The 26,159-nt window shown below is 34.9% G+C and overlaps 2 protein-coding genes across 3 annotated transcripts; one reads left to right on the top strand and one right to left on the bottom strand.

Moving 5' to 3' along the window:
* Positions 1–2,326: 2,326 nt before the first annotated feature.
* On the bottom strand, positions 2,327–13,026 carry LOC128189906 (4-hydroxybutyrate coenzyme A transferase-like). Of its 2 annotated transcripts, none has more exons than XM_052861701.1 (8): positions 12,806–13,026; positions 11,712–11,864; positions 11,000–11,239; positions 10,527–10,715; positions 10,127–10,342; positions 8,949–9,086; positions 8,574–8,726; positions 2,327–3,223 (listed from the first exon to the last, which is right to left on the bottom strand). In XM_052861701.1, exons 1-8 carry the CDS (start codon positions 12,969–12,971, stop codon positions 3,039–3,041), a joined length of 1,440 nt encoding a protein of 479 aa, XP_052717661.1. In that variant the 5' UTR covers positions 12,972–13,026; the 3' UTR covers positions 2,327–3,038. The 2 variants fall into 2 exon arrangements, with proteins under 2 accessions (XP_052717661.1, XP_052717662.1); XM_052861702.1 differs by lacking the exon at positions 12,806–13,026 and adding an exon at positions 12,663–12,708.
* A 6,581-nt stretch (positions 13,027–19,607) lies between these two features.
* Positions 19,608–25,354, top strand: LOC128189332 (carbonic anhydrase 2-like). The gene is made up of 8 exons (XM_052860897.1): positions 19,608–19,740; positions 20,788–20,814; positions 21,297–21,470; positions 21,725–21,873; positions 22,862–22,957; positions 23,041–23,107; positions 24,533–24,702; positions 24,988–25,354. Exons 1-8 carry the CDS (start codon positions 19,692–19,694, stop codon positions 25,219–25,221), a joined length of 966 nt encoding a protein of 321 aa, XP_052716857.1. The 5' UTR covers positions 19,608–19,691; the 3' UTR covers positions 25,222–25,354.
* Positions 25,355–26,159: the final 805 nt, after the last annotated feature.

Raw genomic sequence — 26,159 nt, 5'->3', positions numbered from 1 at the left:
TAGAATTTTACTAATACAGTTCTGTTCTTTTAATCCTTTTGTTTTAACTGTAGAAGTTAAATTAATAATTCTTTCAAATTATACTATAACAACCTTTAATTGAATTTTAGTACATGTACAAAATTTTTCATTCTAGCATCCAATAATTTACAAATACAGCTGCTGCAACTCCGTGAAAATATTAATTAGATTTTGATTTTTTATAAAAAAAATTTCTTGCACATCTTTTAAAAGAAAATTAACATTGACTGTAAAAATTAGGCAATTACAGTCAGTGTTGTAGCATTTTTACACAGCTGTAACATTGCTGCATAGACGTATTTTATTTTATGAAAGAAAATCATAAGGTATTGCTTATAAGTTGATACCTGCAGGCACAAAAAATATTATTAGCCATGGAGTGTTTGATTTAAATGCAATAGTTAATCTACTAATAATAGATGATGATTTAATAATTTAACAGTCTTCAGATCAATGCAATTGAAGTAATTTAAAGAATTGATCAATAAACATGAACCCTATTGAAAAAAGTATGTTCAAAAAGTGTTTTCCTTGATCTAAAGTGGTTGGTATATACTCTGACAACTGTTTGGTACACTGCATGAACAAACAATTAACATATCCCACATAACCCTGAACATATAGCCTCATGATTTACCCACAATGACAGTTTTCTTTGGAAGTTGAAAAACATGTAAAAGGTGAATAGACATATCGCAGGTTATGGGTCAATGGGTGAACAGAAAAGCTCATTTGAACAGTTGAATTGCGGGTTCAGGTGAGCTAAAATAGTTGCTGGTAGAAATAAAACAAGAGGCCCACAGGCCCTGATAGTCACCTGGATACCATAACACTTTGATTAGCATTTCATAGAGTATCATGTTTGCAATTTAAGCTTCATATTGAAGTCTATTAAACCCTAATTTGAGACTCCCCTGACTGTTACCCCACTTATATCATTTGATGTTTGAACAAGAGGCCCAGTGGGCATGTTGCTGACCTGAGCAACATTAGCAATAACTGATCAAATCAGCATTACAGTATGCAAATTCAGAGTATCTTGACAAAAAGGTTCAGTAGATCTTGCACTAAAAGGGGCCATGAATTTCACAATTTAGGTAAAGGATATCAAAACCATGCATACATTTAGTTTACTTACAAGAAATATGGGAATAAAGAAGATTTTCAAAATACATTTTCACTATTATGCTTTGCTATATTGGCCCCACCCTAGAACACGAACCCCTGTTCCAAAGGTCATGATTTTCACAATTCAGGTAGAGGGCTTCATAGATATCATAACCATGCATTTTGTTTTTCTAAAATGTATATGGGAGTAGAGATTTTTTTTTTTTAGATTTATTGCATTTTCACACATGGCCTTATTGGCTCCACCCAAGGATCTGGACAGCTGACCAAGGGGCCATGAATTTCACAATTTTGATAGAGGTCTTCATGGATATTATATCCATGGATTTGCCCACATAATTTGGCCCTTTTTGGCATATTTGGCCATGCTTACCTGGCCTCGGGGATGGTAAAGCCATGAATTTCACTAATTCATTTCTCTAACCTTAGAGATACTTCACAACAAAAATGGTAACAATTGGCCCTGTAAAGGACTATGTGCGGTATGGTCAAATATCTGCCCCCGATTTCAACCAATTTTTAAACAGTATCGTATAAAAATAAAATCTTCACAAATTATTGTATAGAGGATGCTTATAACTTTAATAATGATTTTAGTCATCATTGCTCATTCGATGTGTATCTATGACGTCACCTAAATGGCCCTATTCCCGCAAATTTGCAAACAAATGAAAATATTCTCATTTTTGCTCTATATTTTGCATTCGGAAGTATAGAGCGCAGGTCTGCTCAAGTGCGATTTTAACATATGTTTTTCTTCAGATAGTTATACACATTATACTAAAATATGGTACTTGAGCAAGCCTGCACTCGATGTTTCCCAGTCGAAAAACCATTGGAAAACACCCATATTTTGCTACAAAACATCAATTTATCAAAATAATGCAATATTCATGACGTCATTTCTACATTATGACGTCACTGTGGTGATAACCTTTTACACCTTTATTTCCAATATGATTTTAACTATCTTTCACCTTATTTTAAAGCTCTTTCTAAAACTTTGATTTTGGGGGGCAAAAATTGCATAAAACCGCACTTAGTCCTTTCCACTAAAAGTTTAAAATGTAAAATTGTTAGTGGACAATGCACGATGCGCAATGGACGACAAACTAAAGAGAAGATACTAAGGTATAATATAATTTTATTTATTTTTAAAAAGGAAGTACTGGGTATATCACAAACTTGAGGTGTCCAAGCAATACTTAGTATTAAATGAGATTTCTTCTGCACATCTTGTAACCATGAATGGCATTTGTTTTTATTTATGAACATGTAAAGACAATTTCAACAAACAAAAACAAATATATTGTATCAATGAAGATATCTAACATTTTCTAAAATCTTAATTTACCAACTTGACCATTTGAATAACTCAAATTATCATAGAAAAATTCTGTTAAGTGTTTTATTTGAAAATGAACATGCATTTACATATATAAATGCTTTGAGCAAACCCAATATTTTGAGTATGATTCAGCCTACATCTTTCCTCAAAGATGGCTATAAACACATATGCCACAATTTTAACAACCATGTTGGTCTAAATATTTAACATAATTATACAATAACAAGGAATCAGGCAAAGGATTATACTGCAAAACACTAACAATTACTTGCAATGCAGTCATATATAACATTTACATACCTTAATTACACAAATATAAAAACCTTCAATTACAACAACACATGTATCTGACTAAACTGAATAAAATAAAACAAGCTTATGTAAAACAGACTTGGTGAAAAAGACTATATACATGTATTTTTGCAACTAATGTGACATAAAAATAATGAAACTCTATTTCACAGCCACAAATTCAAAAGCAAATTGCAAGGGTTAAAAATCGTACTACATTGCAATGGTGGCACATGTATAAGAGTTACACTCAGGGTGATGGCATGCATTTTAGTCTCTCAAAGGCTGCCTTTTCTAATGTCTCTCTGTAACTTGGATGTGCCACTTTGATCAGCTCATATGCTCGCTGTCTCAAATTCTTTCCAAAGAGATAAGCGATGCCAAATTCTGTCACAATGTAGTGCACATGGGCTCTTGTCGTTACCACACCAGCTCCTTCAAAGATTAAAGAAAAAAGATATTCTTACAGTGTATCACATCTATATATACACTTCTTTTTAAAATTTTAATAGTTTGAGTTCTGTGATATATATTGAAATCCTTGAAATTCTGATTTTCTGTTTGCTTGTTACAATTTAAAAGAAGCAAACCAATTTACAAGATTTTAATTAGTTAATTAAATTTTTGTTTAATTTATTATTAATGTCTACGTATGTTCTTCCAATTGCGTACATGTATTCTATACATGTGTCATAAAACTACCCTGCCACTTTGTTACCGCCTGCAGTGCCTGTTGCTGACCGTAGTTGCTAATTTTAGACCACCCGGCTTTGTTTATTTGCCTCGGGGGGTCCTTTGTTTATTGGGTTGGTCAGCAGCGCTAGTCTCGGGATACTGTGCGGTAATATTACGTAACCATGAGTTGTTAGTTCCATCGGGTCGCCTTGGCACTTTTTCTATATTTAAAAGGGGTCCCGATGGATCTTGGCATGTTGGCATGGCACCAACCAATCAGAGGCCGTGAGGGAATTCTAAATTTGCGCCCACTTCCCTCTCTCTCTTCACTTTCTTAGAATTAGTCGAAGGAAATTTTTTTGCTTTCTGGTATCAAATATGGGTTTGATATTATTGACCCAAATGCTGATCCTAGTCAGGCTAGTTGTAATAATCACCCTAGTGCTCAACCTAATAGCCCCCTTTATGCTAAGGCTACTGAACAAATAAATATAGAAATTCAAAATGGCAATTATATAGAAACACATGAGCCACCTGTGATAATTAGCCCCCTGGGTGTCATCCCAAAACCTGATGGGGGTGTAAGACTCATTCATGACTGCAGCCGACCTCAGGGTCTCTCTGTCAATGACTATGTTTCTAACAAAGACAAACATAAATATAGCTCTGTTGACTCAGCATCTAAGTTAGTACACAAGGGATATTACATGGCTAAGGTTGACCTTAAAAGCGCTTATCGCAGTGTTCCTATTAGTACAAAGAGCCAACTAGTTACGGGTATAAGATGGGAATTCCCTGATAAGACTAGGTATTTTTATGATTGTAAACTACCTTTTGGTTCAAGTTTAGCTCCCGGTATATTTCATCGCCTTTCCCAGGCTGTTGTTCGCATGATGTCTCGTCGGGGTTTCAATTGTATTGTTGCATATCTGGATGATTTTTTCATATGTGCACCCAGTAGAGAAGAATGTGCTTCTATTATGGGCACATTAATTAGACTTTTACGCAAACTTGGGTTTATGATAAATTGGAAAAAGGTCATAGATCCTACTCAATCTATCACATTCTTGGGTATTGAGATATACTCAATTGACATGCAGTTATGTCTCCCAGGGGACAAACTAGGGCAAATTAAGGAAGAACTCGCAAAGTTCAAATCGCGCAAGCGTGCAAGCAAAAAGCAATTGCAATCCTTAATAGGGAAACTAAACTGGGCTTCATCAGTTGTCTATGGTGGGAGAGTATTCCTTCGCCGCTTGATAAATGCTATGAACTCCCTTAAACATAGTTCCCATAAACTTCGCATAAGTCAGCATATGTCCCAAGATTTGCATTGGTGGCACTCATTTATGGTTCACTTTAATGGTAAATCATTGCTCCTTGATAAGGTCCCTGTTACTGCAGTATATACAGATGCCTGCTCTGCAGGTGCTGGGGGCCACTGGGGGCACAGCTGGTTTTACCTTAACTGGGAAGTAGATTGCCCAGATGCGCTGAACTTGCATATAAATGAGCAAGAGGTTTTAGCTGTGGCCTTTGCTGCACATTATTGGGCACATCATTGGGCCAATAAACGCATTCTTATTTTTTCAGACAATGCAGTCACAGTTTCTGCCCTTAATAAGGGTACATCTCGCAATAATACAGTTATGCGGTTCTTGCGATATATGTTTTGGTTGTCAGCAAAGTATAACTTTCATATCACAGCTAGGCATATTAAGGGTACACATAATGATAGGGCTGACACAATCTCTAGGTTGCACGAGCGCTCATCATTCATAAGATTCTTAAGTAAATACCCCTGCCCTATGCCATTTTCCGAATTTCTACTACATATGTCACCAGCCTCACTGTCATTTCTTTTGTCTAGGCACCTCACCGGAATCTCAAACCCACTCTCTGGATTCTAGGGTTGTGCACCTGAGGACTAATGCCTATGCAGCTTCCACACGTCGTACTTACCTAACATATTTACACTCCTTTCTTAAGTTTTGCTCAGACAATAATATTGCACCTGTGCCAATTTCCTCGGCTAATCTTGGTAGATATATTGCTCATTTATCTCTAAAGTTGTCCTTTAGTTCATTACGGAATTACCTGTCAGTTGTTAGAATTCTGCATTTAGAAGCAGGAAAACCCAACCCCCTTGATTCCTTTTACATTTCAAGCATTTTAAAAGGGGCCCGGCGGGTGTTAGGGGAAGTCTCCAAACCCAAGTTACCTATTACAATTGACATACTTAAGCAAGTGTTTTCCTGCATTGAGTTGTCTTCCCCGCATGACATTTGTTTTTGGGCAGCTTGTCTAGTAGCATTTTTCTCATTTTTTAGAAAGTCAAATCTTTTAGCCCCATCATGGGGTCACTTTGACCCTAACAAACACCTGTGTCGTTCCAATATCAAGTTCGGTGCTGATGGGGTTATCATTACTGTCCACTGGTCTAAAACCATTCAGTACAGTCAAAGATCCTTAGAAATTCCCCTACCCCTGATTCCTAATTCTCCATTCTGCCCGAGCACAGCCTTAATGCTGCTGTTTAAATCTACACCCTGCTCTATTCAATCAGTGCCAGCTTTTGTATTTAGGCAACAAACTGCTACCAAATTAATGACATATGATATTTTTGTTTCACGACTTAGATTTTTTTTGCACAAACTGGGTTACAACCCTAGTCGTTACTCTGCTCATAGCTTCAGGAGAGGTGGGGCATCCTTTGCCTTACAGTGTGGACTGCCTCCTGATTTAATTCAAACTCAAGGGGACTGGCGTAGTGATGTTTATAAAACCTACCTTGACCCCTCTCTCTCCTTCCGACAACAAGTAGCAACCACCTTAGGACAAGCAATAGGCAAAGTACTGTAGTTATTTTAACTGTGTAACTCTCATGTGTTGGTTATTACACAGTTTAGCTGTTTAGTTGCCTTATGTATATACATTTAGTTAAGATCCTCGCAATGTACATTAGGATGTATAATTAGATGTATTTGATCATGCTGCTGGCACCTTGCACTGTATATATGTTACCTTGTATTTTACTATATTTTGTGATATATCTTGCCAAGAGTACACCTTACATATATGTGTGTGTATTTCCGTTGTGAATGTCCTGCGATGGATGTCCACTTGGTGATCTGGTCAGACTTGCGATCAGCCCGCCGCCAACTCTTACACTGCTCGGACACTTTGCGTATACCATGCGCGCACATAGACTGTTGTTCCTCTGTCTAAGTGGCCAGATGATGTCCGTCCGGAAACTGTTCCTGTCCTTTCCGTCCGTGTGTCCGACTTCCTAATTCCCTCCAATGGCAGTGACCCATCATCAGACTATCTTGTAACCATTTTATGTTATCATGTGCCAAGTACTTATTACAACAGTACAACACTTTGTTACTAAGTCATTACTTTTTGAATTCTAATGTTTAAGTTATTATTTATATACTACATATATCTACTCCCTACAGGCTTGGGTGATTGGAGTATGGTTTTATTTTACTCATTGGTTTTTAAAATGTAGTACACGTGAACTGTGTGATATTTTACTATGTGTACTAATTTATTACTCATTCAATAAAACCATGGATTTGATTTCACCCAAGCCTGATTTACTGGTTGTTTTTTACTGATGCTATTAAATGCAAAGTGGGCAGGGAGTCTCTGGCTTACATGAGTTTAAAGATTAATTAGTTAATTAAATTTTTGTTTAATTTATTATTAATGTCTACGTATGTTCTTCCAATTGCGTACATGTATTCTATACATGTGTCATAAAACTACCCTGCCACTTTGTTACCGCCTGCAGTGCCTGTTGCTGACCGTAGTTGCTAATTTTAGACCACCCGGCTTTGTTTATTTGCCTCGGGGGGTCCTTTGTTTATTGGGTTGGTCAGCAGCGCTAGTCTCGGGATACTGTGCGGTAATATTACGTAACCATGAGTTGTTAGTTCCATCGGGTCGCCTTGGCACTTTTTCTATATTTAAAAGGGGTCCCGATGGATCTTGGCATGTTGGCATGGCACCAACCAATCAGAGGCCGTGAGGGAATTCTAAATTTGCGCCCACTTCCCTCTCTCTCTTCACTTTCTTAGAATTAGTCGAAGGGCAAGGCCACGCCATTTTCCTTAAAATTTTCTCCCACCTACCCTCCTCTTAGACATTGATTAGTTTTGATTAGCTTAATTAGTTAAATTAGATTTAGTTCTCGTCCATGGATTTGCACATCTGCACTCGGAGTTTACTGCTATATTGTTATACGCATGATGACCTTTAGGTCACTTTACTTGCTTTGTACGAGTATGGTTTTATTTTACTCATTGGTTTTTAAAATGTAGTACACGTGAACTGTGTGATATTCTACTATGTGTACTAATTTATTACTCATTCAATAAAACCATGGATTTGATTTCACCCAAGCCTGATTTACTGGTTGTTTTTTACTGATGCTATTAAATGCAAAGTGGGCAGGGAGTCTCTGGCTTACATGAGTTTAAAGATTAATACATCTGTACATATACAGAGTTATAGAAACTTGGTATTGAGTCAAAAGCTTGTAAAACTATAACATTTGAAATATTTTATATTAAGGTACACATATCTCAACAAAATTACAATGGGAATGTGATAATTATCCAATCCTGTGACCTCTTTCAACCTCTATACCCGGTAATAGAGAAAGAAAAACAAAACTGGAGAAAAATCATTCCCCATCAATTTTCTCAGAATCACAATTTAACCTTAATTGTTGGTATTCAATTCATCTTTTACTTTGCTTGCTTACCTTACATGGCATACCATGAAATGTTGCCCCCCCCCCCCCCCCCCCCCCAATTTACATAAAATGGAGAATTGTAATTGAGAGGACCATATTGTTTTGAGGAAAATCATGTAGGGCATTATGTACTATTATGCATATATACATACACATGTAACTTAGATCAAAGTAAATATCACACAAGTATATGTTTCTTTAAAGTACTTTAAAAATAATTATACATAATATCAAAGCTCTATTACACTGCCAGATAATATCTTGAATTCTGGTTAATATCAAGACAACATGATTGAAATGTACATTAATTGACAATTAATTAAATTAAAGCACTCGCTCTCTTACCTGGTTTGAGGTTGGTAACAATTCTGGATTCTTCCACAGCTTTTCCGTCGGGGGTGTGTCTGTGGACAGTTGAGGTACATGCAATGATTGGCTTACCCTCCCCATCTAAACTCACAGCGGCCCCCCGAATAAAGTCAATCTGTCCACCAAAACCTGGAAATATCAACCAATGAAAACATCAGTTTGCGGGATTTATTTTGTTATGTTTACTTCTGAATCAGCACATGCATGAGATAACTTAATCTTTAAGTGTGCATAACTTAGTATATAATTTGTAAAATTATAAAAAAATATGATTCATCAAAATTTCTAAAACTATAACACGCTGATTGCATCTGCTCTTCAGCACATTGCGAACTTAGTTTTTCAACCTACCTGAGTACATGTATGTTCCTAGCGAGTCTGAGCACACCTGTCCTGTGATGTCAATTTCCAGACAGGTGTTGATGGCAGTCACACGAGGATTCTGGCAGATGATCGACTGATTGTTGGTGAAGCTGCAGTCACACATAGCTGTACAAAGGAAGAAACCAAAATATCTTACTTTCTCCTTCAACCCAAATTAATTACTTTCGGAAAGTATTAAATGGGAGGGAATTGTTTTGAAATTGATAGATTATATGAACGCATCATTCACTCTCCCTTGGGTTCTTGGATCTGAACCGAATCTGGCTCTGGAGCAATAAAAATAAGATAAACTTTCTTTCCATCGTTATCCCAATTAAAGGTAAACACTAAATGATAAATAAGAAAATCATGCAAGGCATTGATTGTCAGAATTTCAGTTATTCCTTCTGTATATGTCTGTGATATGGCCACAGTAACAAATTCAAGGTGTCATTTACTTAAGATTCCTAATTAAAAACGAAAAATAATAAATATCTGCATAAAATCACAAGAGGCACATCTTGCAGATTTTAAAATCTCACTTTTATTTTTCAGATATGTGTTAACTCCATGAAACTTGAACAAAATTTGGCATTTGCAATTTTTGTATATTTACATTCAGTGTATATTTCGCCTTAATATGTTTGCATTGAAAATCTGCTACGTTTAATTTCCTGTGAATACACTTTGCTAATTCATGCGCCATGAGCACAAATATAAACGTCTTCATGTGTTTTGAGTATGTTCATTATAGTAAGATTAAATAAAATGTTCAAACTAACATAACCAATTTGATATGTATTAATGAGATATAATTGTTAAATCATATTTTTTCATCAATAAAAAGAATTTTTTGACAAAGTATATAGCACTATATTTTAATTCCCGGAAGTTAACTTAATAACATATTAATATGGCTGTTCCGTGTATGTTTCATAACCCTGACTAATAGTGAATATAACGGCTTTAAAGCGACGATACACAAATACATGAATAAATATAAGGCTTAGCATTCAATGCTTAAATTCTCGCAATTCAATTGAAACGGTTGAATCGCAGGATTAAGTTCTAGCTTAAAATAAGGAATCTATAGGATCTCATAGTAACACTATTCATTAAACACTAACAAAGCTTTAAAATAAAATTTTTAAGAAGAAATTATTTACCAACAAAGGAATTGTCATCCATAAAATCATACAATCTCTTTGATCCAATGGCAAATGAGCTGATAATTTTTCCAGTTTGAATAGCTTTCTTTGCGTTAGTAATTGCCCCGCACTCCACAAGATCCACCACTGAATCACTGAACATCTCTGTGTGAATTCCTAGATCCTTGTGATTCTGCAGCTTTTGTAGCACAGCTGCTGGTACATTACCTATACCTGTAGAAAAAATAACTTGCATGTTTTACCACCTTATGTCATGTAACATTTTATTCATTTCATTTACTTCTGCAAATTGCAGTCTTCAAATCAAGTAACTACATTGTATATAACTAAAAGGAAAAAAATATGAGAGTGATTGAGAATTGAACCCCTGACCACTGCATTTCTGTGTCCCCTTTACCTGTCTGAATGGTGGCCCCATCCTCTACCAGATTGTCAGCAATCAGCTTGGCAATTTCATGGATTTCTGGAGTGAGGGAGGGTGGGGGGATTTCCCCCAGTGGTTCATCCCCCTCTACCAGAACATCGATGTGGGAGCTATGAACCAGGCCGTCCCCAAAAGTACGCGGCATCTGCTTGTTTACAAGACCTGCAGTAATTTTACATGTCAGTTAACATTTTCAAACACAATAGAGAATGTTAAATATCACTAATTTTCATTTAGTTTTTTTCAACACATGGAATATACTACCTGGCCCTTATATGTACACCTGTACACTATGATTAGTGCCCTTTTTTAAACTTTATTTTCTTAACATTTTAATTCAAAATAATATTTGATTCAGTATTCTTTAACTTGATTCATTTTAAAAATACATAATAAAAGCAATGCTAAATTTTTGTAAATAATATTAGATAAGGGATTATTCAAACCTATAATAAACTGGGCATTTTGGACAGCTGCTCTTGTGCAGTCTACACCTGGTCCTAATGAACAGAATCCATGATTGTCTATCGGACTAACTGATATCATTGCCACGTCTAGGTTTAACAGTCGACGACGGAACAACAGCGGAATCTCACTGAGGAAGATTGGAATGGTGTCAGCTCTTCCCTCAGCCACCGCCTTCCTTATTGAAGCACTAATAAAGAAGGAATTTGGGCGGAAAATTCCTGCAAAACCAAAGTAACTCAGAGTTAATAAAACAAAGGAAATGCAATAATGAAACACAAGTATATTTTATCTTATCTCTTTTTTTTTCTCTCCAGCAAAATCAGCCTCAGTGCTTTAAAATTACAGTGGGTTGATGAAAATAGTTAAGGTCCTCATTAACTGTCAGGTTACATGTTATCATTTTTTTTTCTTCAAATAATTGCACAAGAGCATTGCAGCAGGCTCATTCTAAAGCATCAAGAAACCACAAATAAAAAAAATTAAATAAATGGATATCATTAGACAAGGAACTTAACCATGACCACTGTATCAATGACTCAGGCACTCTATATATATAACAAAAGTTATAAAAATATCAACATTGAACAATGTAGTCCCTGATGTGTGTAATGTACAGGTATGTCAGCTATATCACAATCGACCACAGTCCTAGCTATAGTAAATACGTGCAATGTGATTTTACAGCTATACCTTCATACTTGGGGTCTGTGTATGGTGCCTTTGCCTGTATTGGAGCCTCTATCACTTCAATTTCTCTAAGCTTCGCCTTCTCAGCATAGGAACACATAGCATCCACCAATGACTGAGGACTAGAGGCCCCACCCTGGATGTATATCCTTTGACCTGTAAAAACAATTGTTAAGTACTATACGTGTCTGTTCTTATTTTCATGACTCAATAGTGGACTTTTTCTAGCAAATCTCTAGGATATTTATTGCTTGATCCGAAGTACATGTACAACATAACTATAAACAGAAACATTAAGATGACTGCAATACCACTTCTTAGCGGGGCAAATTAGAAAAAATTCATGGATTTTGGCAAAGTTTAAGTTTGCATATTTTATGACCCCAACCTACATATATCAATTTTCCTTGCAATTGAGCAGTTTTATAAGTATCGCAATTATGAAATATCTATACTGGTGTGCGACCAGTTCTCGCCAATTACCATTTCTCCCCAGTGCATGGCTACGTAATTTTTTGTATATTATTTTATGTGTTGATAAAATGACGTAACAATGCACTGGCGAGAAATGGTACTCTGCAAGAACTGGTCGCACGCCATGGGATGGAAGAAATAATGACAGATGGACAAAAGTTGGATTTGGTCTGTCAATTTTCTCCTATCCTGTTCCAGATTGACCCAAGGACAACCAACCTCATTTATATCTATTATAGAGATTTAAACAAAAAAAACAAAAAAATAAAAATAAAATGGTCATATTAAACCAGTACACAATTCATTTCCTTGGAAAACTAGTATATAGTAATCTTGAGATATTGATAAATCTTATCATTTCCAGTGAAAAATTGTAATGTCATCGACTCATGCAGTCAAACAAATGTGGTAAGTATCAAAGTATAAACTTTACGCACAATACACACATAGAATGTACAACATAAAAATAATTGCGCACACATCGTAACTGTATACATGCAATGCCATCCATGACAAAAAGCCCATTGCAGACGATCGGCAACCTTTTTCAAGAGCAACAAAAAATAGGAAGACCGAGTTGACACTGTTTCTGGACAGGAGTCAGTGTACGTATTTTTGTTTACCAGACTGAATGGCCTCGACAGCCTGGTCTGCTGTTTTCCATGTCGGTTGCTTTCCCAGCAGTGCGTGCAATGGCTCCGGTGAATAAATATAAAATGACCTAGTCACACAAGGACTAAGCCTTGATGTCCTTGCTAACAGACGAGGAACTTTCTGCAAAATATGCATCACCGTAATTAATCTGTTTTAAACTTTCAGTTGTTTGCTATGTGTATTCGAGTTATCTTCCCATCAAATTGAACCAGTTTGTTTCGATTTTGACCAGCATAATAGTAGAGCTACAGAGGCGGATCAAGCAATATGGAAAGGGGGGGGGGTCAATAGATGAAAATCAAAACGTGTCGAATCCGGCGTTAGTTAGCATTTAAATTATTCGTGTGCGGGTCTAGACGGGGAGGGGGTTATATAGGCTATATCTTAAAAATGTTTACATACACACGGGAAAGGCATCGCCCTCCTTCCCGCGCAAAACAAAATTATATGGGCCATATTTGATTAAAATATTAGGCCTTTCATATTGCCTTTTGTTATCATTTGACAAGCAGAAAACAAGGGCGTTCGAGATGAATCGTCTAATTTTTTTTTTTTATTGACAGCTAGATTGCCCTCGGACCCCCATGAAAACAAATCTGGATCCGATGATCCAGAATTTTTTTTTTTTCGTGGGGGTGGGGGTGTCTGTACACGAATATTTATTGTGAAGTGTCTGCATTGCAAACTACATAAAATATATGCACAAAAAGGCTTTGCACATAGCTGAATTCATCAAATTTTTAATGGGGTTGTATTTTACTAGTATATGCTCAACAAGTTATACCTATCATATCTACATGTACATTTCATATATACGTGATTTTAGCCATTAATTAACAATTTAGTAAAGAAAGAATCTATATAGATATTTTAGTTTAAAAATTTGAAAATTTTCTTATATCTTTACACAGATCTCTTCATCAATGAATGCCACGGCCATCGAGTCCTCTTTAGGATAAGAGTCTGGCTAGCTAAATCTGATCATGAAAGAAAGAAACGACTCGCAGGACATTGGTCACTTATACAAGAAGGTGTTACATTATGTTTTTCTAAGGTCTTCCACAAAGTCGATGACCATACTTTCAGGGCATTGGGCAACGCACTTTGAAAAAAAAATTCAAAGTGCGTTAAATTTTTAACAAAATCAACGCACTTTGAAAAGTTTTTTCAAAGTGCGTAAAATTTTGGACCAAGTTAACCCACTTTGAAATTTTTTTCAAAGTGTGTTATTAAGGTACATCAACATTTAATAGTATCGAGACACTTAACGCACTTTATGGAATATGTATGAATCACAAATTCTGGAATTAATATAAATTCCTTATTTGTTGATAGTATGATGATTTGTTAACACTAATGAATCTTATTGACCGTCTTTAAAAACGGGAATAGGGGTGGGGGTTAACCAAAGATACAGGTCATATACCAGTGCCCCATTTCATTGATTACAAGAAGAAGGTCCCCTACCCCTCATCTTACCTTCCCAAACATATGATATTCAGCAACTTTGAGTAAATGGGGTGAATAAATACGCTTTGTTGTAAATAAAGTACAGTGTTTTTGAAAAAAAACAACGAGCCGGTCAAACAATAATTATTCCATTAGTATGTTAAAGAATCTATAAGTGTTTCAACATAGACACTCTTTTCAAATTCTAATCCAATAAATCACTTCATTATAAAAAAAAATTGCATGTACATAAACAAACATTAAATTATAAACTTAAAAATAAACATTAGGGTGTGAGGTTTTTTTTTCTCGCACTGATCCTCTAAAAGATCATATTGTTTTTTATAACCATAACTAACTTATCCCTTTTTCACATCATGTTTGATTATTAGCACATGCAATTAAGTTGAAATATGTTATACATTATCTCCATTATCAATAAATAAATTAAATAATCTTCGTTTCTGGCACAGCACTATGTACAAAAAAAATTAAGGAAAATGCAGTTGCTAAGCGATGCAGTGTATGTCATATTTGAATAATTCAAATTTCCCGAGTTGTTCTTTATGTAAATTTTCAAACTACGTAAGCTTATGTGAAAAGAGAAAAGAAATTTTAATCGAGAAAATGTTTATCTTGTTAGCTGAGAATGCAGTGGACTGTGGATTCTTTCTAAAATATATCCCATTAAGCTACACAAGGCTAAAACAATTATTCATTGTATCTAAAATTATATATTATTCGACTTTACCCTGAACAATGTTTTTTCAAAGTGCGTTAATATCGACGATATCAACGCATTTGAAAAAAAATATTTTTTTTTCCAAAGCTCGTTGACTTGGTCCCAAAATTAACGCACTTCAAAAAAAAATTCAAAGTGCATAATTTTTTTAAAGTGCGTTGTAACAGGGCATCGATTAAAGATCAGTTGTTGCACTTAATAGGTCTTATAACATACAGTCAAAAATTAAATGGATGCCATTTTGTTAAAACGTATAAGTCTAGACATCCAAAGACCAAACTTCCGTTTAGATGAAGGTCATTCCCCTTCCAAGAGGATATGTTTAGTTTGCCCGGGATTGAGGTAGGGATGGGGTGGGGTGTTCCGAGGCATATTTTCGGTAATTTAATATATATATTCAATAAAGAAATATTTTATTTTTCCAGGGGGGGGGGGGGTCGGACCCATCCATCCCAACCCCCTCTAGATCCGCGCATGTGTTCGAAATCGGTTAAAAATGGGGGAATAGTTTTTACATACTTTTTAATAACCAAACATCTTGTAAATTAAATGAAAACTTTAATAGTTTAGCTTTCTTTCCTTTCTAAGTTTAGATTCAAGTTTGTTTAGCCACGATATGCCCAAAAGGGAGATGACCATGACCCACTCGTGGATCAGTAATGAAAACAACAAACTCCTAAAGATATTTTTTTTTTTAACGAGATGCTAAAATATTGAAATTTTGTGGAAGCTAGATATTAAAGAAGAAATACAGCAAGGAATGTAATTCAAAGACAATGAGAATGTTTTTTAAGACACCGGGGAAATATTTTGTGAAATATATTGTCATGTTGAGGAAGTTCAAACATCAAGTCATGCTGTAGCTGACTTTTAAAAATGAAAACAAGGATCAACCATCAACGAGGATTGTCGAATGAACGTACATCTAAAAGGTGGTGGTGGTGGGGGGGGGGGGGGGGTCCGTAGCTAAATGTAGATCTCTATCTTTTTGAAGATTTAATTATTAAACGAGTAGTGTTAATTTGTGAAAAATAGGCAAATGATAAAATTTATGTCCTAAATTAAATGCACATTCAAAAAGCATTTAATGGAATAGAAATGAATTTATTTGATTAAAGATGTTCTTAAAATATGCACTAATGGCTGAGTTTGCAGATCATTTCATATTCACAGTATAACGAACATCATGCATCAAGCATATTTATTCTGATCATCATAGTGCAAAAAATTCAGTAAAAAGTTGACAATATCAAACTGTTGACAATACCACCCTTGCGATGTATCCCCAAGACCTGACGGTGAACCTTAAACCCTCTGTTTAGATCGTATGAACAGTGTTGTGGAAAGTTTGATTCGCGCAACTGTACAAAGGGGGATTATATATCATTATACGGAAGCATTGATACCACTTAGCTGTTGATGTAGCGCTGATAAATTAATGGGGGTGAAGGAGTAAAGCTGTTTGTGGGTAGTGTATATGATACAACCTTTGTTAAGTTGGATGTTTACCCGACAAGATAGTATATGGTGACTAGCGAGGCATAGTATGAAATCAAAGCAATCACTCCACTCTAAAAAATACATTTATAGATATACATTTAAAAAGTTAAGCTTTTAGGCTTATATTTTTGTGTATGATTTTAAAATATAAATGAGGACAATACTCCTAGAAAATGTGTTTCTATTGAAAAACGTTCTAGATAAATGCTTGGATTTTCGGGCATTGATCAAAGTGAAAATAATACAAAATAATTTTAGACATTTTGCGAAAACTTTAACAAAAATTCGGATGTTTTTCCTCAAATTGCCCTTTACATTGTTCAATTTCCTATTTTTGAACGTCCTTGAATTTAAATGTTTACAAAACAAAAATGATACAAAAATCCTACTTTTAGACATTTTACAAAGTATTTAACAAGAATATGATTTTTTTTTCTCGAATTGCCATTGATATTGTTTATCTTATTTTTGGAACGTTCTTGAATTTTACACGCTTATACAGTGAAAATGATACAAACTAATGATAATCTAAACACTTTTAAACATTTTGAGAAAAACTATCAAGAATATGGAGTTTCCATCGAACTACCCTTTATCATCTTATACAACCCCTAACGCGGGGGAGTCGACAAAAAGTATGGGGGGGGGGGGGGGGGGGGTAGTCGATTTTCTCCGCATCGGAAACGGGAAAAATTAAGGTCATGCTTCTTGTAGATATTTATAAAAAGAATTTCCAAAACATATATACCGCACGGAAGACCGCGAAGTCAAACTTTCTGTTGGTCCTTGGTCCGGGTGCTCTATATACACGTATGCGTCTAATTGTCTCAAACACTTCGAAACTATTTGGCAGATTTCAAATTCAGGGTAACCACATGCTCAGAATATGCATGCATGAACTGTAAAATAAACGACTTGCTTTGGGTTACAGACAATTGAAACAGTCGAACAAATGATCATCCTTGTAAATGCAAAAAAACCAATTCTAAATAATATTAGGGGTAATCGGGGTATTATCTGTTCAGAGGTAACGGTGATGTAGGATGGGGGTCGTTTCCGAAAAACAGAACGCACGAGGGGGGGGGGGGTTATGATTGTATAAATACTTATATCATCTTGAAAAACTTATTTAACATATCAATTTTGAGTAAAAAAATGTATAGTATATATAAATGGTTTTATAATCAGTAGCTAGAAATGCAAAATATGTGTTCAAATAAAGATATATATGAATTTCTTAATATTGGAGCGTCCTTGGGTTTCACATGTTTGTGTCCATGGTAACTATGAGCGGATGAAACTCTTAAAAACTACTTGAACGTTTGCTTGAGTCCTCTTTCATTTGATAAATGTACATCGTCTAATACCACACATACTGCATAATTAGTTATAATTTACTACAGCGTGTAAATAGATGTAACCGTTTTTAAAATTTAAATGAAGCCATTTATTTTACAATGACAATATTTGAATGAGATGTTTGTGAACCAGATGTTTGTTAATGAGATTTTTGTAGATGAAATACAGGTGCAATGTGAGCTGTCCTTTTTTAAAAAAAAACAAACTATTTTCTGTAAAAACCTATTATTAAGACAATCCTACGTGTTTGTAACTTAGAAAAGATTATCATAAAATGAAATATTTCTCTATACTGAGGAATATATATACATAAATATAGCAAGTCAATGATTTGTGCAGGATAACAATAATGTAATCCTGCTTTTAACAGGACCTCTAAATAGCTTTTCTCACAAAACCATGATTAACAGAAGTATATGCATACTTTATCGTCGTTCAAGGATTATATTACAATTTTACAAGAAATTTGCCGTCATGAGAATTGCAGCTCATATTTTGCTTTCTTTGTGCTTTATTGGAATGTAAGCTAATATGTTAATGTATTTATATATACAAGAGAGAGAGAGAGAGAGAGAGAGAGAGAGAGAGAGAGAGAGAGAGAGAGAGAGAGAGAGAGATCAGAGCAATTTGAAGTTGAGACAAGTCAACGAATGAAATCTTACGACCGAAAAGTCAACGCAATAATCTATCTACTTGCATAAATCAATCGATCAGTCATAAACGGAGACTTCAGCACCACTACATAGTACACTAATCAAACAACAACAACGACAACGGGTAGAGACCCACCAGTGGAACCACTGGTACAACCAGTACAAAGAGGTGGCCAGCGACCGTCGTTGTCTTTTCTTACACGTCCTCTTATATATGTCCTCCGAGGCACGTATAGGATAAGTAAGTAAGCAACAAACAGTACATATATTTACTCACAATGAAGTCCATTATATTCTTCTACATATTGCATCAACCCAGCTACAGTGTAAATTGTATATATTTGTTATATTCTCTATATGTTGCCAGTTACAACCAAAGAGATAAAATAACTTGTTCAACTCAATGATGACCAAGAACATCTAGAAAAACACATGTAACCCGATCTAGTTTAATCATTTCATTCAACTTAAGGTTGTATGGGACACCTACATATTGTGTCGTACTTCCTATCGAAATAAACAATAAAATCAAGTTGTATGGGACACCTACATATTGTGTCGTACTTCCTATCGAAATAAACAATAAAATCAAGTACAATTTTACAGATATTTTCTTTCTCAAAATTGTTACCTAACAGCGCAGCGCAATGGGTTAAAGCATTCACTACGAATCTGTAAGTCATGGGTTTGAATCTCACTGGTAATTTTTATCTTTGGTCAGATATTGTAAAATTTTAGTTTCTAAATCGATGATTGTATTTTGATTGTAATGTACTTTAATCTACCTTAATATTGACATATGTCCCTTACTACCTTAACATAATCTGTTTATTGAAATTTTTTATAATGTTTTTATTTTTTTCAAATTTACAGAATCCGATTTACACTCATCTAAAAAAAAGTTCAATAAAAAAGAGATGCTTCAGAAGTAATGCGTAAGCGTTTTTTCATACATGTCCTTTAAAAAAGGTCGTTGGTGTGTGATTGTCAATATATTGACAGGGTAAAAAAAGATTGAAGGTCGCAAACAGCAATGAAAATGCCCCGCCCCTGTAGAAAACGTACTTATATAAAAGGGGGTGGATGCTGGTTTTTGGTTAGATCGGAGGGCCTCAGTTTGATTTACTTAGTGCTGTCCTGGAATCCAGAGGGATGCTTAGTTGGCTGTATTTATTCTCGGCTATTCTCTTTACAAGAGCAGGTAATCAGATTCTAAAATTTATAATATCTAATTGTATTTTTATCAAAAGTTTTAAAGCATGCATTAAGACACAAAAGTGAATACTGTGGAAACATTTAATTTCGTTGGGCCAATTTTCGTGGATTTTAGATTTTTTGCTTATTCATGGGGATGTGATTTCGAAGATGAGTCAGATTTCAGTTTCTGTAGGTAATCTAAACCTTTTAAAATTAGATTTCGTTGAGGATGTAAATTCGTGGGCATGGGTTACCCACGAATACCAAGAAAATTGAGCCACCACGAATTGTAATGATTCCACAGTACATGAAATGAGTTATATATACGAGTATTTTAATGTGTCTCATAGTCTGTGCTATTTTCATAACATAATTTGTTATTTATTTTATTATAAGCTTTGCTGATAATTTTTGAAAAAAAAATTATGATAAATTTTAGTCCTAATAAAGTAATGTTTTAATTATTATACAATTATAAAAAAAAAACTTTAATATAAAAGTAATTCATAATAATTCATCTCTTTATGTACAATATAATTGTTCAGGTTTTTTTCGTATAGGGTAAATATTATAATGGTGTTCAGTTTCTTGGCAAATGTAAACAATGAACTTGATGCCACGCTGTATAAGTAAACAGAAAGAACACAACTGAAACAGTACTAGCTATAGCGTATTCTCTACAGTATATGTAATTGATTACTGTAACTTGACAATAGCCACTAAAACTGTGTATTTATGCATATATCCTATTTACTTTCCTATTTTCACATCCTCTTCTTATCCCCTTTCTTTTATCATCAATATTTTTTGAAATATTGGAGTACGCTTATTTTGTCAACCCCCCTTTTTTGTTTTAGTTTTATTCAAGTGTATTCAAATACTAGTGGTTTTATGATTTTAGTAAATTTACGAAATGATTTGAGCATGCAGTGAACCAGATCGATCGTAAAATGTTTAAGCTTGCATCATTAGTCATTAAGCAGCGTATAAGAATTATTTGATCTTTTTGCTTTAATTTCATTTATTTTAAGCAATATCATTTTTTTTTCAGTTGAATGGCATTATTTTGGAGATCACGGTAAGAAAAAATAGTGTCACAATTAAAAATCCAAAGTATATCAAATTCCATTAAGAGCATTTCATTTCTTGTATAACGCGATTTGAAGTGTTTAATCAATTTGTAAATTTATGAATTTATAAACTCCCTTTACTTCGTTCGTCCAAATATTAAACAATAAGGTGCTACATGAATAAACAACAAGTATAATTAAAAACTTAAGGAGAGCTGTTCGCGAGCGCCTCTTTTATTTCATATACAAAATATTATATTATGCAACATTCTATCAGCTCAATGTCACCATATTCTACCTCATTTTCTGCCATGCTATGAGTATATTGAAATCCTTGCAAATTATCCAACCAGCAAGCAAGCTTAGAGTGCCACGCTCATTCGTTTTGACTAAGAAACTCAAAATCTATTCGAACACGTTTTAGAAACCATTGCGCACATTATTATGATAAGTTATCAGTCAAAATAATCATCATAATATAAATTGTCAGGGACCTCGCACTGGTATGAAGACTACCCAATATGTAGTAAGGATCGCCAGTCTCCGATCGACTTCCCTCAGGTGGAGGACATGCATTATGACTCACAACTGGTACCATTTCGCTTCACTGGCTTTGATGACGTCAGCAGTTATGGACTTACCCTTGTAAACAATGGACATACAGGTAGAAAAAATAAGAATTATTTTCAGCTGTGTGGGTATTAATAGATCCGAATGTTAAACCTTTTAGAAGAGGTAACAAAACTAAATATGTGTTATTTTGAAAAGTTATTTGAGGTTTTGCATTGTCGCTAAAGTCTTAAAAAATAATTAAAACCCCTTCCAATAAAACCACAAGGTTGATGGTAAATTTGTTGATTTATTTTTCATGTACACGCAACATTAAACTTTTCCCCGGCAGTGTTCTGTCTGTTATAGCCGTGATCAAGGTGACGAGCGGGGAGCTGTTCGTGGAAGGCGGGGGACTTCCGGGAAGGTTCCGGACCGCTCAGTTCCACTTCCACTGGGGCCGCAGTAACAGTGGGGGCTCGGAACACACCTTGAATGGACGCCGATATCCCCTGGAGGCAATTACTTTATCTTCTAACACATTTTTTGAATCATTGCATGCTTTTGGATTCATTTACGAGATTCAGTGCCGTATCGGTTATTTTTATGTTTTCCCCATTATAATGGTTGATTACCATTATAATTTAAGAAATCTTTGCTTCAAAAGATATCTTCCATAGTGTACTTTCATGTCAAATCAAAATATTGACAAAACCAATTTTACCATCTCTTGACAACTTTGATTGCCTGATCCAAATTCAGAGCATTCAAATCCAAACCAAATCCAAATTGCACGGATATCTTTTCAATTTAAGTTAATACATGTACTTAGTATAAAGGATCATTACAAACAGATATGTTGCTAAATTTATCTGATTCAAAACATTTGTGAGTGACAAAAGATGATCATTTTCTCACAATTCATATGACTAATTACATATCATTGATTGACTACATGTAGTTACATATCATTGATTGACTAGTCACATATCATTGATTGACTAGTCACATATCATTGATTGACTAGTCACAATTCATTGATTGACTAGTCACAAATCATTGATTGACTAGTCACGTATCATTGATCACTAGCCACAGATCGTTAATTGATTGAATGGTTACAGATCAAATCATTTTTATTTATTTACAGATTATTAATTGACTTGTCCAAATCATTGAATAATAAGTCACACATCATTGATTGACTAGTCACAAATCATTGATGTACATAAGTCGGAGGTCATTGACTGACCAGTAAAAAACCATTGATTTACTAGTCACAAAGTAATGAATAGAAAATGAAATATGTGATTATTCAAATACCGTTGATTAGTCACTTCTACTTGTATACTCATGCCTTAATGTAGTATATAGCTGTTTTCTTTCGGTATAGGAAGGCAACAGTTGAAGAATTATAAAATTGAAAAATCATAAATCATTCTTATTTATCTTGTATGGCATGGTTTCGTGATAGCGTTTGATTTATTATGATTTTTTCTTCTTCAGCTCCACATCGTTAATTACAATGAGAAGTATGGTGACCTCTCAAATGCGGCCTCCAAGGAAAGGGACGGTTTGGCCGTGCTGGGGTTCTGGTTTGAGGTGAGTTAATTGAAGTCTAAATCCTTTATTTTTTAGCTTCTTTATGTGAATGCATTAACAGTTTGTTTAAACCTATATTGCAGGTGGCAACTAAAGACAATGACGCCTTATTGCCTCTCATTGAACAGCTGAGCCATGTTAAGACACATGGTGAGAAATGGCTTGAGCCTTTTTGCCTTTTTTACGAGTTCCTTGAATTGTTTATACCATAAATAATGTATATTTTTTCATCTGTGAACATTGAATTCTGTAGTACTTTGTTTTATTTTAAGGAAGCTGTGTGGTCAGCTTAGTCATCAGATCATCTACCTTACATTTTCAGATATGATCGATCACTGTATACAGGGAAATATTCGCCCTGTTTTATTTTTGCCCTTTCATCATCCTTGTATTTGGGCGACTTTTAGCTGCAGGTCTGTAGCTCCCGGTCTGAAAAAATTCGGATGGACGACCTGGGAGCTACAGTGCCTCCCATAGTAAAAAACTGCAATTTACGGCGCACAAAAAATTGCGCTAGTTTTGGACTGATTAACCTTATTCTCACACAAATTCTGATATAACAGTAAGTACCATTTTCATGCAATTTACTAATGATATCCTCACTTTAATTGCCTCAGACTATCTCTTAAACATGCCATTCGACCTCAGAATTTTTTTGTGCGCTGTAAATTGCAGTTTTTTACTATGGGAGGCACTGTAGCTCCCAGGTCGTCCAGGAAGACCGGAAGCTACAGACCTGCAGCTAGGCAACTTTAAGACTGGGCGAATTGCATGAACTCAAATTATCTCCTTTAAAACACAACTTTGTCAGAGCGAAATCAAGACGGGGCAAAACTGTTCGCAAGTGGAAAGGGCGAAAATAGCCTTGTGTACAGTACTAGTATTTGGATGAAAAAAATTCATATACTGGTACTCTAGCTTTAAAATTGTAGCATTTTCATACATGTAATACAGATATCTTTTAAAAAAAGACCAATAAATTGTGTACGGCCATCCAGTCCTCTTTAATCATATTTATTGGCACAGATTCCCTTCCGGTGATATACTAGTATTGGCTTTGTTTTGGTGATACCTCGATTACGTGTTTGTCAAAGTTGGTTCTGTCAAGATACTATCCAGGGTACTACTCGGTCAAGTATCATTTTGTTAATGTGATATCTAGTGAAACTTTCTGTCGGTAATATTATTATCTTTTGGCCACATTGGACTCTCTCAGTATTTTCTCTAATTTAGTGATGCTGTCTTCTTTAATGATTTTGGTAATGATAATATGTTTGGTAAAATAGCTCCATTTTGATAACATTAATCTGTTTTGGTAAATATATACGGCGTAGCTCCGTGTCGGTTTCATGTGTAGCTCTGTTTATGTAATAACCGGTGTAGCTCGTTTAAATGATACCGGTATAGCTCTCTATAGGCAACTCCTATGTAGCTCCGTGTCGGTTCCAGTATGCATACATCTGTTAAGATAATACTAATGTAGCTCTGATTCGGTGTCTTTGTGTAGAAAATAGCGGTGTAGCTAGCTGCTCTGTGTCTGTATCATTGCTATAATTTATTTGTGTCTTTGATTAGGGTCGTCCGTCGTTCTGTCCGGAGTTAACCTTGGTCAGCTGCTGCCGATCCACGACGACTACATAGAATCCCACTACTTCCGGTACTCCGGTAGTTTGACCACTCCCCCTTGCTTTCAGAGTGTTATCTGGACAGTGTTTCATCACCCAGTTCCAATTTCTGAGCAACAGGTGGGACATAAGAATTAATCAGTTATTACAATTTTTATCCCAAACTATAGACGTTTAGAAAATTGTATCAAGTTTAAAAACGACAGATTGGTTAATATTGAAATACACATGTATCCGCAAGGCGCCAACCCTCCAAAATAAACAACACTCAGCTCAATTATGCAATTTTTAAAATTGACAACTTTAGTTTATAGTACTGTTATACAAAAAACAACCAGTCTCGTGTAAGTCATGATTGTAATCTGACTTCTTTCATTCAGCATTAAAACTACATTTTTTTTTCAGTTACAAATGTTCCGGGCTCTTCACGAAGACCAACAACCGGACAGCGAGCACTACCTTATCAACAACTTCCGGCCAGTTCAACCCCTCAACGGCAGAGTTATCTCCCGTAACTTTCAGCCGCAGTCCAAAGATACCACTGTTGACACCCCTTCTGTAACAACAACAAAGCCAAAACGCGATCTGAAAATCAATTTTCGAATGCTTAAACTTTGGTCTAAACACTATCAAATATAGCGCAGGAATGAATATTAGCATGATGATTGCTTTTTAGCTGTAGAATTTTGAAACGTATTATATATAGTAATAGATTTAGGAAAAAGGTAATGTTTTCAATTCATGCAAAGCAATAAAATGCAGAAAACCTTGATTATCAGTTTATTTTTACGACTTTCATACGACTAGATATCATGTTAAAGGATAAAGCTAGAGTACAAAAGCCCAGAAAGCTCATTCGAAATTCGAAATTCAAGATTTTATATCTAAATCAACCAATCAAATAATACATATGAATCCTGTATTCCAGCGTCACCAAACTAGAAATATAATCCCAACAATCTCTGACTTACAAATAAAAGACACGTTATCTCATATTAAATAAACGTCGATGAATATGTGAATTATCATATAAGAACTCTATAATAATGAGTTTTGTTAACAAAATCCGTCAATATAATAGTTTTTTTTGTGCTATGATCGCTATCTTCATACCCCGCATGAATCATCAAAGAAATCATATTATTCTTTATTTTTACACCTTTTTTTTAAATTTATAAATTGATTGTAAAAAGTAAGTTAAATTAACTATATTACTGTTAATGTTAATTGGTAAGTTAGATAAAAGAAACAGCCAAATCATCTTCTATGGGAATTTGAGTCTGGTATTATCATGATAATTGCGTGCAGTTCGTGATTTTTCTCGGGTCTCTGTAGGTTTCAACCAATCGATAAACGGGGCGTGTAGACTTCAGTCCTGTCAATATCCTGTCAGTTTCAGTCGCTGTATGTTTCGACCAATCAATAAACGGGGCGTGTCGATATCAGTCCTGTTAGTTTCTATAGAGATAAGAATTAACTAAAGTAAGAAAAAGAGGATACAGTTGTATATCATACTCGGTAGATGTAAATATATTGATATGAAAAGAAAGTTTGCTTTCCAAATACACTACAGCTTC

The sequence above is a fragment of the Crassostrea angulata genome, chromosome 6 (assembly GCF_025612915.1).
Source record: "Crassostrea angulata isolate pt1a10 chromosome 6, ASM2561291v2, whole genome shotgun sequence".
Lineage (NCBI taxonomy): Eukaryota > Metazoa > Mollusca > Bivalvia > Ostreida > Ostreidae > Magallana > Magallana angulata.
Note: the sequence above shows the minus strand (reverse complement) of the source record. Positions and strands in the feature narration are given on the sequence as shown.

Coding starts and splice junctions, on each gene's coding strand:
- LOC128189906 (XM_052861701.1), bottom strand. CDS start 12,971: ATGCATATTTTGCAGAAAGTTCCTCGTCTGTTAGCAAGGACATCAAGG. Junction 8,727..8,948: donor AGGAACATACATGTACTCAG/GTAGGTTGAAAA, acceptor TGATATTTCCAG/GTTTTGGTGGACAGATTGAC. Junction 3,224..8,573: donor TGTTACCAACCTCAAACCAG/GTAAGAGAGCGA, acceptor TAATCTTTGAAG/GAGCTGGTGTGGTAACGACA.
- LOC128189332 (XM_052860897.1), top strand. CDS start 19,692: ATGCTTAGTTGGCTGTATTTATTCTCGGCTATTCTCTTTACAAGAGCA. Junction 19,741..20,787: donor TATTCTCTTTACAAGAGCAG/GTAATCAGATTC, acceptor TTTTTTTTTCAG/TTGAATGGCATTATTTTGGA. Junction 23,108..24,532: donor GAGCCATGTTAAGACACATG/GTGAGAAATGGC, acceptor GTCTTTGATTAG/GGTCGTCCGTCGTTCTGTCC.